At 38.0% G+C, this 20540-nt stretch overlaps 1 protein-coding gene across 8 annotated transcripts in view; it reads right to left on the bottom strand.

The window, feature by feature from the left end:
- BANK1 (B cell scaffold protein with ankyrin repeats 1) overlaps positions 1 to 20540 on the bottom strand; it is a 328778-nt gene that overhangs the window by 223194 nt on the left and 85044 nt on the right. For all 8 annotated transcript variants that reach the window (XR_003521018.2, XM_027600223.2, XM_027600221.2 and 5 more), the window contains exon 3: positions 13945 to 14099. Coding sequence is in view for 7 of the 8 variants with exons in the window: in XM_027600223.2 (XP_027456024.1) it covers positions 13945 to 14099 (155 nt within the window). In the remaining variant the exon portion in view is untranslated. The remainder of the gene's footprint in view (positions 1 to 13944; positions 14100 to 20540) is intronic.

Raw genomic sequence — 20540 nt, 5'->3', positions numbered from 1 at the left:
TTGGCTCAGCTGAGGGATGTCACTCCAGTGGCTAAGTGGGGGGTGGAAACCTCGCTGGCGCAGTGTGGTCTCAGGACCCTTGGGGTCACAGAAAGACTGGGGGTGCCTGAGTGTGGCAGAGCTCCCAGGTATGGGAGCCAGGAAGCCGGCTACAGAGACATTGCTGAGGAGTGGGCTTGCAGCTCCGGGTTGCCATAAACGGTGATCCGCGGCACAGTCGGGCCACTGCTCCTCAAGCAGGGACCCAACAAGCAGCAGATCCGGGAAGACTCCCCTTCCTCACCTAGGAGGAGTGGTGCGGGAGTGCACCACACGGATCTGCTGGGTTTGGAGACTACAGACTGGGTCATGAGCCAGAGATAGAAATGCTCGGTCACAGGCTGGGTGAGCACGGGAGTGCAGCCGGAGACCAGGGAGATGGGAGTGATTGACTACTTTTCCCTGGGGGTGCACTAAGGAGTGGGGCCCCTGAGTTCTCAGCTCTTCCAGGGCGGAGACTGGGAGGCTGCCATTTTCACTCTCGACCTCCAACGCTGTATGGAAAGCTTGCAGGGAACAAAAGCTCCCAAGAGCAAACCCGAGCAGATTACTTAGCCCAACCCCTTGGCAAGGACGGGGCAATTCTGCCTCTGGCAAAGACATTTGAGAACCACGGCAACAGGCCCTTTCCCCAGAAGATCAGCAAGAACAGCCAGCCAAGACCAAGTTTACCGATCAATGAGAACGGAAGACCCCAGCACTAGAGGAATACTGCACATAGAATTCATGGCTTTTTTCCCATGATTCTTTAGTCTTTCAAAGTTAATTTTTTTAACTGTCTTTTTTTTAAATTTTTTTAATTTTTTCTTTTTCCCTTTTTCAACCAACATCTTAATCAATCCCTTTAAAAAAAAAACTCTTTTATTTTTTATTTTTAGAGTCATATTCTAACCCCTCATAGTAGTTACCCTTATTTTTGGTGTGTGTGTGTGTGTGTGTGCATATATATATATATATATATATATATATATATATATATATATATGTTGTTCTCTCTGTAAAATTTTGAGATACAGTTTCTTCTAACAGATCAAAATATACCCTAAATCTCTAGTGTATGGCTTTGTTCTAGTCTCCTGCCTGATCACATTCTCTCCCCCCCCACTTTTTTTTTAAATCCTCTTCTTTCTTTTTTCAACCACCTTCTTATCTTATCAATTCCTTTTATAAAATCTTTTATAATTTTCATCTTTACAGTCGTATTCCAACCCTTCATCATATTAACCCTTATTTTTGTACATATGTAAGTTTTCCTTTCTTTAAAATTTTGAGAGGCACTTTTTTCTAACAGACCAAAATATGCCCAAAATCTAGTGTGTGGCACTGATCTATGCACCAGCCTGATCATATTTGATCATATTCTGTTTTTGTTTGTTTTTATCTTTTTCTTTTTCTTTTTCTTTTTTTTGTTCTTTTTTCTTTCTTTCCTTTTCTTTTCCACGGGTTTCAGGTCTTTTCTGAATTGTTTAGTGTATATTTTCTGGGGACGTTGTTAACCTGTTAGCATTTTGTTCTCTTATTCATCTTTTCTCCTCTGGACAAAATGACAAGACGGAAAAAAAAAACACCTCAACAAAAAGAACAAGAGGCAGTACAGACTGCGAGGGACCTAATCAATATGGACAATAACACAATGTCAGAACTAGAGTTCAGAATGATGATTTTAAAGATACTAGCTGGGCTTGAAAAAAGCATGGAAGTTATTAGAGAAACCTTTCTGGAGAAATTAAAGAACTAAAATCTAAACAAGTCAAAATCAAAAAGGCTATTAATGAGGTGCAATAAAAAATGGAGACTCTAACTGCTAGGATAAATGAGGCAGAAGAGAGAATTAGTGATATAGAAGACCAAATGATGGAAAATAAGGAAGCTGAGAAAAAGAGAGATAAACAACTACTGGATCATGAGGGCAGAACTGAGAGATAACTGATACCATAAGATGAAACAACATTAGAAAAATTGAGATCCCAGAAGAAGAAGAAAGAGAGAGAGGGGCAGAAGGTATCTTGGAGCAAATTATAACAGAAAACTTCCCTAATTTGGGGAAGGAAACAGACATCAAAATCCAGGAGGCACAGAGAACCCCTCTCAGAATCAATAAAATTAGGTCAACACCCGACCTCTAACAGTAAAACTTAGGAGTCTCAGAGACAAAGAGAAAATCCTGAAAGCAGCTCAGGAAAAGAGATATGTAACCTATAATGGTAGAAACATTAGATTGGCAACAGACCTATCCACAGAGACCTGGCAGGCCAGAAAGGACTGGCATGATATATTCAGAGCACTAAATGAGAAAAATATGCAACCAAGAATACTATATCCAGCTAGGCTATCATTGAAAATAGAAGGAGAGATAAAAAGCTTCCAGGACAAACAAAAACTAAAGGAATTTGCAAACATGAAACCAGCCCTACAAGAAATATTGAAAGGGGACCTCTAAGCAAAGATAGAGCCTAAAAGCAACATAGACCAGAAAGGAAAACAGACAATATACAGTAACAGTCACCTTATAGACAATACAATGGCACTAAATTCATACCTTTCAATAGTTACCTTGAATGTAAATGGGCTAAATGCCCCAATCAAAAGACACAGGGTATCAGATTGAATAAAAAAACAAGACCCATCGATACGCTGTCTGCAAGAAACTCATTTTAGACCCAAAGACACCCCAGATTGAAAGTGAGGGGGTGGAAAACCATTTACCATGCTAATGGACATCAAAAGAATGCTGGGGTGACAATCCTTACATCAGACAAATTAGATTTTAAACCAAAGACTTTAATAAGAGATGAGGAAGGACACTATATCCTACTTAAAGGGTCTATCCAACAAGAAGATCTAACAATTGTAAATATCTATGCCCCTAACATGGGAGCAGCCAATTATATAAGCCAATTAATAACAAAAGCAAAGAAACACATCGACACAATACAAAAATAGTGGGGGACTTTAACATCCCCCTCACTGAAATGGACAGATCATCTAAGCAAAAGATCAACAAGGAAATAAAGACTTTAAATGACACACTGGACCAAATGGACTTCACAGATATATTCAGAACATTCCATCCCAAAGCAACAGAATACACATTCTTCTCTAGTGCCCATGGAACATTCTCCAGAATAGATCACATCCTAGGTCACAAATCAGGTCTCAACCGGAACCAAAAGATTGGGATTATTCCCTGCATATTTTCAGACCACAATGCTTTGAAACTAGAACTCAATCACAAGAGGAAAGTCGGAAAGAACTCAAAGACATGGAGGCTAAAGAGCATCCTATTAAAGAATGAATGGGTTGACCAGGAAATTAAAGAAGAATTAAAAAAATTCATGGAAACAAATGAAAATGAAAACACAACTGTTTAAAATATTTGGGATACAGTAAAGGTAGTCCTAAGAGGAAAGTATATAGCAATACAAGCCTTTCTCAAGAAATAAGAAAGATCTCAAATACAAAACCTAACCCTACACCTGGATTAGGAGCTGGAGAAAGAACAGCAAATAAAGCCTAAACCCAGCAGGAGAAGAGAAATAATAAAGATCAGAGCAGAAATCAATGAAATAGAAACCAAAAGAAGAGTAGAACAGATCAACAAAACTAGGAGCTGGTTCTTTGAAATAATTAACAAGAGCGATAAACCCCTGGGCAGACTTATCTAAAGAAAAGAGAAATGACCCAAATCAACAAAATCATGAATGAAAGAGGAGAGATCACAACCAACACCAAAGAAATACAAACAATTATAAGAACATATATTATAAGCAACTATATGTCAGCACATTAGATAACCTGGAAGAAATGGATGCATTCCTAGAGATGTATCAACTACCAAAACTGAACCAGGAAGAAATAGAAAACCTGAACAGACCTATAACCACTAAGGAAATTGAAGCAGTCGTCAAAAATCTCCCAACAAACAAAAGCCCAGGGCCAGATGGCTTCCCAAGGGAATTCTACCAAACATTTAAAGAAGAATTAATACCTATTCTTCTGAAACTGTTCCAAAAATTAGAAATGGAAGGAAAACTTCCAAACTCGTTTTATGAGGCCAGCATTACCTTGATCCCAAAATCAGACAAAGACCCCATCAAAAAGGAGAATTACAGGCCAATATCCTTGATGAACATGGATGCAAAAGTTCTCATCAAATACTAGCCAATAGGATCCAACAGTACCTTAAAAGGATTATTCACCATGACCAAGTGGAATTTATCCCTGGGTTGCAAGGTTGGTTCAACATCTGCTAATCAATCAATGTGATACAATACATTAATAAAAGAAAGAACAATAATCATATGATCCTCTCACTAGATGCAGAAAAAGCATTTGACAAAGTACAGCATCCTTTATTGATCAAAACTCTTCAGAGTATAGGGATAGAGGGTACATACCTCAATATCATAAAAGCCCATCTATGAAAACCCACAGCAAATATCATTCTCAAAGGGGAAAAACTGAGCGCTTTCCCTCTAAGGTCAGGAATATGGCAGGGATGTCCACTATCACCACTGCTATTCAATATAGTTCTAGAAGTCCTAGCCACAGCAATCAGACAACAAAAAGAAATCAAAGGCATCCAGATCGGCAAAGAACTCAAACTCTCACTCTTTGCAGATGATATGATACTTTATGTGGAAAACCCAAAAGACTCCACCCCAAAACTGCTAGAACTCATACAGGAATTCAGTAAAGTGCCAGGATATAAAATCAATGCATGAAATCAGTGGCATTCTTATACACCAACAAGACAGAAGAAAGAGAAATTAAGGAGTTGATCCCATTTACAATTGCACCCCAAACCATAAGATACCTAGGAATAAATCTAACCAAAGAGGCAAAGAATCTGTACTCAGAAAACTATAAAATACTCATGAAAAAAATTGAGGAAGATGCAAAGAAATGGAAAAACGTTCCATGCTCATGGATTGGAAGAACAAATATTGTGAAGATGTCAATGCTACCTAGAGCAATCTACACATTCAGTGTAATCCCTATCAAAATACCATCCACTTTTTTCAAAGAAATGGAACAAATAATCCTAAAATTTGTATGCAACCAGAAAAGACCCCCAATAGCCAGAAGAATGTCAAAAAAGAAAAGCAAAGCTGGCGGTATCACAATTCCGGACTTCCAGCTCTATTACTAAGCTGTCATCATTAAGACAGTATGGTACTGGCACAAAAGCAGACACATTGATCAATGGAACAGAATAGAGAGCCCAGAAATGGGCCCTCAACTCTATGGTCAATTAATCTTCGACAAAGCAGGGAAGAATGTCCAATGGAAAAAAAGACAGTCTCTTCAACAAATGGTGTTGGGAAAATTGGACAGCCACATGCAGAAGAATGAAACTGGACCATTTCCTTACACCACACACAAAAATAGACTCAAAATGGTTGAAAGACCTAAATGTGAGACAGGAGTCCATCAAAATCCTAAAGGAGATCACAGGCAGCAACCACTTCGACCTCAGTTGCAGCAACTTCTTCCTAGAAACATCGCCAAAGGCAAGGGAAGCAAGGGCAAAAATGAACTATTGGGACTTCATCAAGGTAGAAAGCTTTTGCACAGGAAAAGAAACAGTCAACAAAACCAAAAGACAACAGACAGAATGGGAGAAGATATTTGCAAATGACATATCAGATAAAGGGCTAGTATCCAAAATCTATAAAGAACTTTTTAAACTCAACACCCAAAGAACAAATGATCCAATCAAGAAATGGCAGAAGACATGAACAGACATTTTTCCAAGGAAGATATCCAAATGGCCAACAGACACATGAAAAAGTGCTCAACATTGCTTGGCGTCAGGGAAATCCAAATCAAAACCTGAATGAGATATCACCTCACACCAGTCAGAATGGTTAAAATTAACAAGTCAGTAAACGACAGATGTTGGCGGGGATGTGGAGAAAGGGGAACCTTCCTACACTGTTGGTGGGAATGCAAGCTGGTGCAGCCACTCTGGAAAACAGTATGGAGGTTCCTCAAAAAGTTGATAATACAGTTACCATACGATCCAGCAATTGCACCACTGGGTATTTACCCCAAAGATACAAATGTAGGGATCCGAAGGTGTATGTGCACCCCGATGTTTATAGCAGCAATGCCCACAATAGCCAAACTGTGGAAAGAGCCAAGATGTCCATCGACAGATGAATGGATAAAGAATAAGTGGTGTATTTATATACAATGGAATATTATGCAGACATCAAAAGAAATGAAATCTTGCCATTGCCATTGCCAACTGCAGGGTGTTATGCTGAGTGAAATAAGTCCATCAGAGAAAGACATGTATCATATGACCTCACTGATATGATGAATTCTTAATCTCAGGAAACAAACTGAGGGTTGCTGGAGTGGTGGGGGTGGGAGGAATGGGGTGGCTGGGCGATAGACACTGGGGACGGTATGTGTTATGGTGAGCACTGTGAATTGTGCAAGACTGTTGAATCACAGACCTGTACCTCTGAAACAAATAATACATTATATGTTAAAAAAAAGAAGAAGAAGAAGATAGCAGGAGGGGAAGAATGAAGGGGGGGGGATTGGAGGGGGAGATGAACCATGAGAGACGATGGACTCTGAAAAACAAACTGAGGGTTCTAGAGGGGAGGGGGGTGGGGGGATGTGTTAGCCTGGTGATGGGTATTAAAGAGGGCATGTTCTGCATGGAGCACTGTGTGTTATACACAAACAATGAGTCATGGAACACTGCGTCAAGAACTAATTTTGTAATGTTGTGGTTAACATAACATAATAATAATAAAAAAGATTGACATTAATACAGAGAAAAAGAAGAAATAAATATTTGTTGAGCATCTATTTTATACTAGGAATTACGTGAAGCACTTTTAATATACAGATATTTCCTTTAATCCTAACCAAAACATACATACACTGAAACCAAAATGCAAGACAATTAGTTCTCTCTTTTAAGAACAGGGTAGCTAATACAGAGAATTACATTCTGAAGATTAATCAGAACTATCTAAATCAAAATCTGTACTCTACATTGTGCTGTGTTTAACCCTTCAAAGTGACCAAAATGAAATACCATTTTTATGTTTATCTCAGATATCACCTTCCAAATGCTTTCTTCAAAAGCAAACTAATTTCAGTCCCTCACAAAATAAATAGAAACCTCATTTACACACTCTTATAAAACTGGGTTTACCCAAAAGTCATTAACTTCAAAGTTTTCTTATTTAGAAGTTATCTCCTTAAGCATAAACCACCTACAGATAAAACTTGTATTTTTAATGCTCTGTACCGAAGAGTTTCTATGAATATGTTGATGTCACAGAATTGATTCAGCTGACACACCTCAGGAATTTTTCCACCAGAGTCTAGTACTCCCAAATATTTTTCTGAAGGATATTTTAAACTAAATTTCTCCTCATCAATTACACTGCAAATGGAGAAAAGATGCCACTATTCCAGTTAACACATATTCCCACATGTCAAGAATGCCTCGCTGTTTCCTTCCCCATGTCTCACCAAGGCATTGCTTCATGTGACCCCTGAGGTCAGGAATGTGAGCCCCTCCCATTTCTCACATCTGCCACTTCCTCTTCACAGGACCTCATGTCTAGCTCAGTTTCCTTAGTTCCTTTGTTGCTCACATCTGTCACTTTACTACAAATCTTCAATGACTTCCCATTGACTTTTGCCCAGACCCCCAAGATCCTCTGCTTCAAAGTTCTTCAGAGCTCTCTTTCATAGGTACACTGTGTCTTGTCTAACTTTGACCTCTCCTCTCCCAAAGTTAGTAAGCTTAAGAAACCTCTCATAATGTTTTATTCACCCAGCTAACCCATTCGCATTCATGAGTGCTCACACAGGCTATTAGACATCAGCTTCTCTCCTTAATAGAGGGCAGGACTCTACCTTTCAACCATTTCCAAAGAACAGTTTTAAACAAAAGACGATCATACTGACCACCCTAAATGAAGCACTGACATCTTCATTTGTACCCAGGGCCAGCTTCGTGGGCATACAACTTGTGCAGTTGCACAGGCCCTGCACTTAGAAGGCCCTGCACTTGGTTTAACGTTCTGCTGTCACTACCTTAAAGTGCTTACTAATTTGAACAAGGGTCCCTACATTTTCATTTTGCACCAGGCCTGTTTGTACATAATGTTGGTGTACCATTTAGTTCCTACTCTCCCTCCATTTCCTCACACTTATCCTCACCATCAAGATCTGACTCAGGTTTCACAAGCTCCATAAATCCTCCCTACAAGTTTAGCCTACAATAACTTCCAAAGGAATCATGGAGCATTTCATGCCCATACTCCTCATTTGACCTTTTCTAAGTCATGCCCTCTGCTCTTAATTAGTTTTTCGTGTCTATGTCTTGGCTTCCCAGCTAGATTTTCAACATCCTGAAGTATTTTTTATATTTTCATATCATTGTGGCATCTTGTAAGAATTATGTACATAGGAGACAATCTTGTACATATTTTTAAAATTAAGATGGAATAAGTCTGTTAGAATATGGCATTTTGAAATTGAACATGCCCAACTCTACTTCTTACACCCCTCAGGACTCACCACTTCATCTGTTTCCTGCATCTCCAAGGAGGAAGTGGCCTGCTCTAGGAGGGAAGGCCTGCACTGTCCAGCCTTGTCCTTAACTATTATGCACATCTTAATTAAAAATATAATTATATGGGTACATTTAATTCAATAGAGAAAGTACTATGACACTCAAATGATCGTAAATTTGGTTTTATCAGTTATGAAACTATTTTGCTCTCATTCTTTCTGACTCATCTGTTTATCCCTTATTTGGTTCTGAGCATTCAGAGCCAGAAAGAATTCTGATAATCATCACTTCCAAAGTCTACAGTTTTGTGGCATTGGTCACAATTCTTGAGTCCTAAACAAAAGGACTAGAACTTGGTCTATAATATAATATATAGATGATGAAGCTTCCGGTTCTTTAGATTTTAAGGATGCATTACACACAGGCAACAAAGGATTTTTATCCCAGTGGATCATTATGACTTTTGTACACAGACCAAGGGCTCTTTTCATGTATTCATGACTACTTTAATAAGCACTAGTTAACAAGCATAGTTGCATGGGCTTTATTAAGCCAGGATTGTACAGGTTCCTACAGCTGACCTCTATCTGACCCATGACAGTACAGCGAGGATTAGGTTATGCAATAGTTCTAAATTTGGCTGTTAATTCTCACCTTCAGGATTACCTGAAAAGCTTTCAAAACTGCCAATGTCCAGGCCATCACCCAGACTGTTTATATCTGAATCTTTGGGGACAGGATTCAGGCATTATCTTTCTTAAACCTCACCTAATAGTCCCTATGTGCAGCTTAGTTTGAGAGCCACTTGGTTAAAGAGAAAAGACGTCTTTCGGTCACTGTAAAACCTTACAACGAACAGGGTAACACTCACAACATAAACATTTTAGGCACTGATACACACAATAATCTTTTGTAGCTTTTCCTGTGTCTTTCAATGAAGGCACAGGATCAGATTTTAAATTAAGGTTGGTTACCAAGAACTAGTGTGTGATTTGGTATGAGAAATAAGTGGTCAGTGTTGTTAGCGTCCGTATATTATATTAAACTGTATCTGGGGCCAAGGAATGAATGGGTCGGAGGTAATCTCTGAGATTCTTGTGGCTTTCCCATGGGTCCTTCAGAATCATACTGCTGCATATAGTCTAAGGGTTTCTTCTAGATTTGTTGACTACATAATCAGGTCTGCACTATGGATTTGGAGACTCACATTACAGTTGTAGCTACAGAGGTATGTCAAGGAACAGGTCAAATAAAACAAAGATCTTTTGTAGGGAATATGCCATGTCCTAGGATTTAGATACAAAGACAATTCAATGAAATTAATATAAAATAATATAATAATTTAATATAATTAATATATAATTAATATAGATCCAAATGTTGATAGAGCCCCTTAAAAGGCTTTGCAAATTATACTATAACTTTAAGAATTAAATTTGCTCAAGGAGTCAACAAGTGACTGGGCTGGTTTAAAACCGTTTCAGTCTTATCAGAAAAGCAGCAGTGGGACAATTAACAAAAATAAAGAAATATCAGTTAATCATACTCAAGGAAGTAAGAGATTCTGGGGGGGAGGGAAAAACAGATTGCAATAGACAGATTTCTATCAAAAGGAAGGGAAAATGATAGATTGCAGGCCTGCCTATACAGATAAAACAAGGTATACACTACATCAAAAACTAATGATGTATGGTGATTAACATAACATAATAAAAAAAACAAGATAAAGAAAAGAAGCTCATTCCTACTGCTTCTTTTTTTTTTTTAAAAGATTTTATTTATTTATTCATGAGAGACAGAGAGAGAGAGAGAGAGAGAGAGAGAGGCAGAGGGAGAAGCAGGCTCCCAAGGAGCAGGGAGCCTGATGCGGGACTCGATCCCAGGACTCTGGGATCATGACCTGAGCCGAAGGCAGACGCTTAACCATCTGAGCCACCCAGGCACCCTCATTCCTCCTGCTTCTTAAGATGGTGCTCTTGAAGAGGAAATAGTGAAGCCATTCCTGCACCTGTGACCAGGGTTGCAGAAAAAACATACAAGGCACGAGGCATCAGAGAGCAACCTACAATACTTCCAACAGGGCCCACTGAGGAAGACATTTAGAGGTTCCCTCTTAAAGCTCCAGGTAAAATCCATAAAAAGGAGCGACTAGATTCACTGCTTACAGATTGTGCAGTCCTAACAAGTGATTCTAGAACAACCGGGAGGATTGCAGAGAAGCCTCTGAAGGGGGGTGCTGAATTCTTGATGCCATTATTAGGTGAGTTGAAGGTAACTTATTACTGTGAGGGCCATAAATATATCTCCTATCCTCGGAGACACGATTTAACCTTGGTACTACTGACATTTTTTGGAAGAAGTCATAGTTGTGGGGACTACCCTAGTATTATAGGACGTTTAATGGTAACTGTAACTTCTACCCACTAGATGCCAGTAGCAATCCCCCAGTTATGACGACCAAAACTGTCTGGAGGCTTTGCCAAAAACCTTCTGGGGGAAGGGGGGCAAAATCACTCCCAGATGAGAACTACCACTCCGAGGGAATTTGCCTGAGGAATTAATGAAGTTAGGACTTTGTAGTAATACACAGCACAGGAAAGAAAAGCTGGTAAACAGAGCAGGACCAGTTCTGGTTTAGATGTCTTCCAGTGGAAGAATACCTCCAAGGTGGATTTCTCATTAGGGACATAAAGTTGGATAAGACTCATTTATACAATGAATATGTTTGGCAGACCTAGAACTTATTGACTTCCTACCTCTCACGATCAATTACCATGCAAGAAAAAATCAAGAGGAATATGCTAGAAAAACAAATGTGTTGGCTCATAATAAAAAAATTAAAAACACTTTTAAAATATAGCAAAGAATGCTAATCCTAGAAAAGGTAAAAGAAGAGGCCAAATTGAATAGCAGATTTAAGCTGTTAAGACTTATCCAGGTATTTTTCAAAAAGACAGGGAATAACCTACATAAAAAGAACATTGGAGGAATGTCTTCACTAGCACATGAGAAACAATGTTGAAGAAAATATATATCCTGCTGTTTTTAAAGTGGCACAAGATTTTCAAGGCCTATGAAATCCAAAATCCAAGGGAAGGAACAATGCTGGGAAAGATGAATAGGCAGAATTCTCCTGGGTCAAAAGCAGTAGCAACATCACCTGCTGCCCCAAGTAATGTTGATTCTCCAGATTCTCCAGAACAGATAGGGAACTTCTCTAAGAAGCAGGTCCAGATCCAAGCAATTTCACAGCAAGAAGCTGCAGCAGGAGAGACCTTAACTCCCCCTTAATCAGAGAGAATGAAGGTCATGCCACTATACAAAACTCCTACCCAGCTCAGCGCTGGCATGCTGGAAACACAAAACTGTAAGGGAACTCACTAGATTTTGAAAGTCCTGGGTGTGAAAGAGGCATGTGTCAACTAAGACCTGGTGACTAGCAATATTAGTATGCTAAATGTCTAGATTTTGTAAGATGGTAGTGAAGTCTCAAGTCTCACTTAGTGGGAGGGGAGGTCCTGTTCTTCAGCGGTCTCTACTTACCCACTAATTGGAAGATGTCTCAGAAATGAGTAAGCTTGAGGTTGTGCTTTCGGACAACTGGCGTAGACTGAAAGTTATCCTGGCAAATCTGAAACACGATTTTCACTCATTTGGATACAAATGATCTTTCCTTTGGTACTTGGCCATTGTTACATGGACTCAGATTGCACTAAGATCTAGGTTCTGAGAACACAAGATTTTGGCTGGGATAACTATCTTTCGTCCGGGGATCGGTTTATTTTTAATTTTTTAGTGCATGTGGCTGGCACTAAAATAATCTCGTATGACCTTCCAACTCTTAGGATTCCTTAAAAAGTGGAATACCAAAGAGAGACGTGAAATTGAAATAATTTCACTTCCAAGGGTCTGAAAGAATTGTATTCATGTCAGTAAAAGATAGCCCATGATCTGCTATTAAAAGAATCCTGATCCTACCCAACCATCTGAGTCAGCTTGGAGGGTAGTGGGGTTTAATTTTTACATTTCAATTTCTCTGCAAATTTAATAGTGGGGGAAGGTTTTATATTCTTCAAAATTTACTGTTGTAGGTTTTGTTCAGAGCAGCTATTTAGACTCATTGCAGAGTTCTTGGTGAGTAATGTTTAGTTCCAGAGGGTTTTTTTTTCTTTTTTGTGTTGATTTTACCTACTTGAGAATAATTCTCATTTCCTGTTGATTACAGTTTTTTTCTATTTATTTCTGTCTCTTCCATTGTTTCTGACTCAATAGGAGCTACCAGTTCTGATTGTTCAGCCTGCCCTCCCTCACGCTCCTGAGGCCTTTAAGTGAGTTGTAATTTTTCTCTGCTGGGTCACCTGTGTCGGTTCTCTGAATCCGGAATAGTTCAGTTTCTGGGAGTCTCTAAGGCAGTGTCAAAGAAGTTCTTGTCTCTCTGGAATTGACAGCATAATAGCTTAAAACAGTGAGTCTTCTGCTTAGGGATGGGGTCTGGGGATGAAGGAATTACATTTTGCCAAACTGCACAGGACTGCTAGTACCAGCAAGAACAGGGGATTCTCTTCCCAAAGACAGCTACTAGCGAATAGACAAATGCAGCCCCTGCCACCCAGTGGCACAAATCCACTGGCTTCTCCCAGAGGACCCTTCCATGCAACTTCCAAGGCTCTCCTGTTCTCCTGTATCTTTGGCTTGTTCCACTGAAGGACACCATGGACACTGAGGACCAGCATCTTTCTATTGTCTGGAGATTATGTAGACCCAGTTTCGGGTCAAGCTCTACCAGTATGTTTATTTCAGTAGTTCATTCCAATGAAGACATGTACTCATATAGTCACCTTCTCAGAAATCCACACTCCATCCCCTGCTACATTATCCTTTTATTCTGGAAAGGACCACCTCGTCTAGCTCTTATATTTCCACTTAATAATGGAGGCCTTTAATACATGATTCAGAACTGAAAAACCGGTGATCCTAGAATATAAGTATTCTCAAATCCTATTCAAGAATGTATTTCCACTTATAAAAATAAAATCCTTGATCTGGTTAATATGAATCCAACTTTTATTTTAAGTGGCTTGGTATATATAGCAATTATATATCTTTTGGCAACATGTCAAATACCACTTGATAAAATTAGGCTTTCATATATTCTCCAATATTAAATTATTCAACAAACATTTATCAAATGTCTACTAATTGCCAGATATTGTTCTGGATTCTGAGGACACAGCCAAGAACAAAGTAAACAGAAGTGCCCAGCTATGTTAGAGCTTACATTCTAGTGAAATGCAATATTTATGAAAACAATAGAGCCAGCCACTTAAATAACAAGGTATCTTACTCACCTCACATGGAATTTCAGTAGGAAGCACCATTGCCAGGGGTATGGTATCTCTTGAAGCTTTTGATAATTCTTCAATTTCCTTTCTCTTACTTGTTTCCTCAGAATGTTCCACTCCTAGGTCTGTTGGAATATTGACCTCAAGGTAGTCTTCAGAATCTAGAGACAAGTTCATGAATGTGAACTATATCATGATTATAACATAGCTAAGGTTATATTATTTCCACCATTGTTATAAAGATTAATTGCTAAATAATTAATTTAATTAATATACAGGAGAACAGAATAGCGTAAGATAGCTGAATGTTAATAATTAAAATAATGTTTCACAATTTAACTAGTATTATAACCTTAGTGACTAAACTACATCAACTATATATGTTCATTTATTAGTTTAAGGTTTTCTCTCCCCAAAAAATCTAACCACCATTTAATACTTTTTCTTAATATTAAATTAGCAAACCTGAAAAAATGAAACTATCTTTTCAATTACTGTAAATAAAAAAATTTATTTTATTTATTTATTTTTAAGATTTGTATTTATTTATTATTTGACAGAGAGAGAGAGAGAGACTGTAAGAGAGGGAACACAAGCAGGAGGAGTGGGAGAGGGAGAAGCAGGCTTCCCGCGGAGCAGGGAGCCTGATGCAGGGCTTGATCCCAGGACCCTGGGATCATGACCTGAGCCGAAGGCAGACACTCAACTGACTGAGCCACCCAGGTGCCCCATGGAAAATTTATTTTATTTTAAATCAGAATAATTGTTTACTCCTTAAATATATTTCTAATTTTTAAAAACAAAAAACACAACTGGGAAACATCACTAAATAAACTAGTATTTCCATACAACATTGGTTTAATAGTGAAATATTAATGTTCATGCAAATGTTTATATGTTCTGTGAAAAGTACGTTTGTTCTATATCAAATAAGCTAGGTTTCTTTACAGCAGTGCTACGAAGAACGGTGAAATATGCTAATATGAGTTTTGAATCTCAAGGGGAAAGAATATTTGATTTCTTCTTGTTTTAACATTTAATAATTTAGCATTTGGTCTCAATCGTTAAAACATTTTTCTCTATTGAAGAAAAAAAAGTTGTGTTAAGGGTGAAGGATAACTTTTATTATTCAATGTTTCAAAGCTTAAAGCATCTCATTAGGGTACAGACCAGTGTGGCTAAAACCAAATCTCTAGAAACTAGATCACATGTGTAAACTCTTAGGTCAATTCCAAAAGTATCCCTCAAATCCATAAAGAAGAGAACTGGAAAAAAGGAAAACAGCCCCTGACAGCTAGAAACTGCCCTGACCCTGTGTAAAAACCTTGGTGTTGCTGGGAGCTGGCCCGATGTTCTCCTAGTGAAAGCAACATCAGACATGGCCACCCTGTCACCATGATGGATCAAGTCAGAGATGAGAGATCACTTCATAGTCATGTCTGAATCCAAGCAAAAACATGAACATTGCCAAAATCACAAAAATGACCAAACATCCCCAATCCTAGCTCCTGTCAGTAGCTATTACTTCTTTACCAATTTCAGCCTTATCCTCTTTTCATTTTGCTTGCCCTCTAGATAGGGTAACCTACTCCTCCCAGTTTGCCTTGGATTTTCCTGGTTTGGCCACTGAACACATTGTGTCCCAAGAAGCCCCTCAATCTCAGGCATACTGGGATAGTTGGTCACCTAATTTTGGATAAAAGTCATTAATATATCAAATCAGAAAATTACAACTGCTTTTTGACAGCAAGCAAACTATTGCAAAGCCCTGCTTTCTTTTTTTTTCAGATTCATCTTTATTTATTTATTTTTATTATTATGTTATGTTAATCACCATACATTACATCATTAGTTTTTGGTGTAGTGTTCCATGATTCATTATTTGCATATAACACACAGTGCTCCATGCAGAACGTGCCCTCCTTAATACCCGTCACCAGGCTAACCCATCCTCCCACCCCCCTCCCCTTTAGAACCCTTAGTTTGTTTTTCAGAGTCCATTGTCTCTCATGGTTCATCTCCCCCTCCGACTTACTCCCCTTCATTCTTCCCCTCCTGCTATCTTCTTCTTCTTCCTCTTCTTCTTTTTTTTTTTAACATATAATGTATTATTTGTTTCAGAGGTACAGATCTGTGATTCAACAGTCTTACACAATTCACAGCACTCACCATAGCACATACTCTCCCCAATGTCTATCACCCAGTCACCCCATCCTTCCCACCCCCCACCACTCCAGCAACCCTCAGTTTGTTTCCTGAGATTAAGAATTCCTCATATCAGTGAGGTCATATGATACATGTCTTTCTCTGATTGACTTATTTTGCTCAGCATAACACTCTGCAGTTCCATCCCTGTCATTGCAAATGGCTTTCTTGAAACCTCCCTCAAATCACTTAACAACAAGCCTAAATCCTATAGTAAGTCTTTTCTAATACTCTTTCACTGAGATGGCCCATGGTTTTTTTTGGTGTGCCTTCCCTTCACTGCAGCTAGCAAAAAATCCAAGTAGTTCAAGTATAAGTGTGTTCCTAGTGGTGTGTGGCCAAAGGACACTGACAGATAAAAAAGGTCAAAGGCAATATAGATGGAAGCAGCTGTGTATTTCATCCAAAAAAAAAAAAAGTGAAGTCACCAGCTTCATGGTGGTAATTCTTTCAGTAAAGCAGAATAACAAAAACGATGCCCTCTATAGAGGAGCTATCCCCATGCCACATCTAAGGACAGTGCCTTTTTTTTTTTCCTGTCCTATGAAAGTTGCAGAATAAAAGCAAAAAAAAAAAAAAATACCTGGGATTTCCTGGTTCTTCCAAGTACTAGTCTTCCTTGAAATGAAAAATAGCCTTTATTGAAAAACCATGAGAGATTCTCAACTCTGGGAAACAAACTGAGGGTTACAGAAGGGAAGGGGTTGGGGGGATGGAGTAACTGGGTGATGGGCATTAAGGAGGGCATGTGATGTGATGAGTACTGGGTGTTATATGCAAACACTACATCTGAAACTAATGATGTAGTATGTGTTGGCTAATTGAATTTAAATTAAAAAAAGAAAAAATAGACCTTATTTCTCTAACAATTTAAAATACTTTCATTAGCAGTTTCATTTTCTCTCTCTCTCTTTCTCTCTCCCCCTCACATACACACACACACGCGCGTGCCTGCAGGCAGGTGCGCACATACACACACCAAAACAGTAGAAGGAAGATTGTGTAGAACTGGCTCAATCATTTTGTGAATTGATGAAAGAACAAGGAAATTGATTTTATATAATCACCTTAGAAGGAGGTGGAAGTTACTCTACCACGGCATCTGCTAAATTCTTCTGTGGCATTAGGTTAGGAAGAGCTATTTTATTTATGCTGAGGACATAATCATGACCATACAAAAAGATTTATTTCCATGAACGTTCACACAAGTACTGTTTATAATGCAGAAAATTGGAAGCAGTCTAACCAATAAAGGACTAGATTAAAATATGCACTATGAAAAAGATACTGTCGCCAATAAAAATTCCATCAAAGAGTATTTACCAATAAGGAACAAGTTTACAATATAACTGAAAAAATTCCAGTTACAAAATTATCAATTTAGTAGTTTCCCAATTTAGTAAAATAAAAAGTATAGGACTTCTGGTTTCAGGTTCCGCATGTAAGGAGCTTTGGAAATCACTACTCTTAACAAAAAGCTGAACAGACTGAAAAATCAACAACTCTTCTTTGATTCTTAAGAAAGGGGTGACAAACTGCTGTCCCCAAATTGGAGAGACAGTCAAGCAAATACAGGGAGTCTTAACTTACAGAGTAAAGAGTCAGGAGTGAAAGCCACCCCAGGAACCAGTGCCAGGGTAGGGAAGGCTCAATTGTAATGGATGAATTGTTGGATGCTCAGTGTGGATGTATCTGAGAGTTAAGAACTGCAGGCAAATAAAGGAGGGGCTCCGCATTATTTTGAGATTTACCTCCAGGAGCATGACTAGATTCCCACAGAAAATACTAGGGAAAATTACCCCCTGCTTCTGGCAGTGGGAAGGAGAAACCATTTCAAAATACTCCAGAGCACTGTTTTTCTAAGAAAGGTTTGTCCTCAGGGCAGACTGGTTAATGACAGCCTAAACTATTGGGATATTATCAGAGTCTAAGTGTCCTGGGGAAGAGAAATACCGAACAATAGCCCACTGCAGCCATCTTGTCGCACATAAGGGGGGAGAAAAAAACTAAGAAACTCGTGTTCATGGTCTAGAGTTCATGGTCTAGAGGTATAGGTTCACTAAATGACTGAGACATAATCATAGGACTCTAGAAAGCTTCCCCTACCCCCATACCTCACTACTATATTACTAAAGGCCTATTTTTACCTAGTCCATCATGTTTATTGAGAAAAATTGAAAGGCATATCAAAAAGCAGAAAAACAAAATTTGACAAGGCAGAGTAAGCATCAGAACCAGATATGGCAAGGATGTTGGAATCAGCAGACTGGGAATTTAAAACAACTCTGATTAATATGCTAAGGGCTCTAATATATAAAGTAGACACCATGCAAGACAGATGGGCAATATGAGCAGAGTAATGGAGCGCCTACAAAAGAACCAAAAAGAAATGCTAGAGATTAAAAACACTGTTACAGATATGAAGAATGCCTTTGATGGGTTTATTAGTAGACTGGACATGACAGGAAAGAATCTCTGAGCTAGAGAAAACATCAATAAAATCCTTGAAAACTGAAAAGCAAATAGGAAAAAAATAAACAAAAACAAAAACAAAAACAAAAAATAGAACAGAATATCCAAGGACTGTGGGAAACTGCAAATGTGTGACATATATGTAATGGTAATACCAGAAGTAGAAGAAGAAAAGGAACAGAAGAAATATCTTAAAGAATAATGACTGAGAATTTCTCCACTTTAATGTCAGATACCAAATCATAGATCTAAGCAGCTCAGAGAACACCAGCTAGAAAAGTTCCAAAAAAGGACACCATCTTTAAACTGCAGAAAATCAAAGATAAAGAAAAAAAAAAAACCCTAAAGGGACATAGAGAAAGAAAACAAACTTGCTTATAGAAAAACAAAAACAAGAATGATATTTGACTTCTCCTTAGAAACCATGTGCAAGAAGAAAGTAGAGTGAAATCTTTAAAGTGTACAAAAAAACAAAAAATAAAAACCCACAAACACAAAATTCTGGACACTATGAAACTATCCTTCAAAAGTGAAAGAGAAATAAAGACTTTCTTTGAAAATCAAATACTGTGATAATTTGTTGTTAATAGACCTGCCTGCAAGAAAAGTTAAAAGAAGTGTTTTAGAAAGAAGGAAATAATATAGGTCAGAATCTGATCTGTATAAAGAAAAGAAGAGCATCAAAGAAGAAATAACTGAAGGTAAAATGAAAACATTTATTTTTCTTATTGGTAATTGATCTAACAGATTATAGTTTGCCCAAAATAATAATAGCAACAGTGTATTTGAGTATGTATGTTTATGTATATATGATATATATATGTATATATAAAAATGAATGACAGCAATGATACAAAGGATGGAAGGGAAGAATTAGGATTATTTTGCTATTGTAAGGTAATAATACTATCCGTGAAATGGTATAGTGTTTTTTGAAAGTGGACTTGAACTAGTTATAAATGTATATAGCAAACTAGGAAAACCACTAAAAAATTGGGGAAAAAGGATAACTGATATACTAAGAAAGGAGAGGAAATGGAATCATAGAAAATGCTCACTCAATTAAAATCACAAAAGACAGATAAAGAGTGGAAGACAAAATATGAACAAAGGCAAAGAACAAGGGAAAAAAAATACCAGTAATGAATATGGTAGGTATCAATCCAACTATATCAGTAATCACTTTGAAGGTCAATGATCTAAATGCACCAATAAAAAGACAGATGTTGTCAAAGTAGATCAGAAAATGAGACCCAACTATATGTTGTATACAAGAAACATACTTTAAATATAAAGATATATACTGATTAAAAGTATATGGATAGGGAAAAATATACAATATTAATACTAATCAAAGGAAGGAGGAACAGCTATATTAATTTCAGACTGAGCAGACTTCAGAGTAAAGAAAGTTATCAGGGATTAAAAAGGACATTATATAATGATAAAGGAGTCAATTCTCCAAGAAGACTTAACAATTCTTAATGTGCATGGGCCTAACAACAGAGCATCAAACGGTGTGAGGCAAAAACTGACAGAACTGCAAGTAGAAACAGTTGAATCCACTATCATGGTTAGAGAATTCAATACTTCTGTCTCAGAAATAGACCCAGCAGGCAGAAAATCAGTAAGGATATAACTGAACTCAATAGCACCACCAAAAACTGCATATAACTAACATCTATAGACTAATTCATCCAAAACAGCAGAATACATATTTTTCTCAGGCTTACAGGGAACATTCACCAAGGTAGACCACATTCTGGACCATAAAACACATTTTGACAAACTTAAAAGAAATAAAGCATACAGTGTCTGTTCTCAGACCACAATGGATTAAATTAGAAATAATAACAGAAAGATAACTGGAAAGTCCCAAAATATGTGGAGGTTAAACACTCTTCTAAATAACACATGGGTCAAAG

Source organism: Zalophus californianus, chromosome 2 (assembly GCF_009762305.2).
Source record: "Zalophus californianus isolate mZalCal1 chromosome 2, mZalCal1.pri.v2, whole genome shotgun sequence".
NCBI lineage: Eukaryota > Metazoa > Chordata > Mammalia > Carnivora > Otariidae > Zalophus > Zalophus californianus.
The sequence above is the reverse complement of the archived record's forward strand: the minus strand, read 5'-3'. Positions and strand labels throughout refer to the sequence as shown.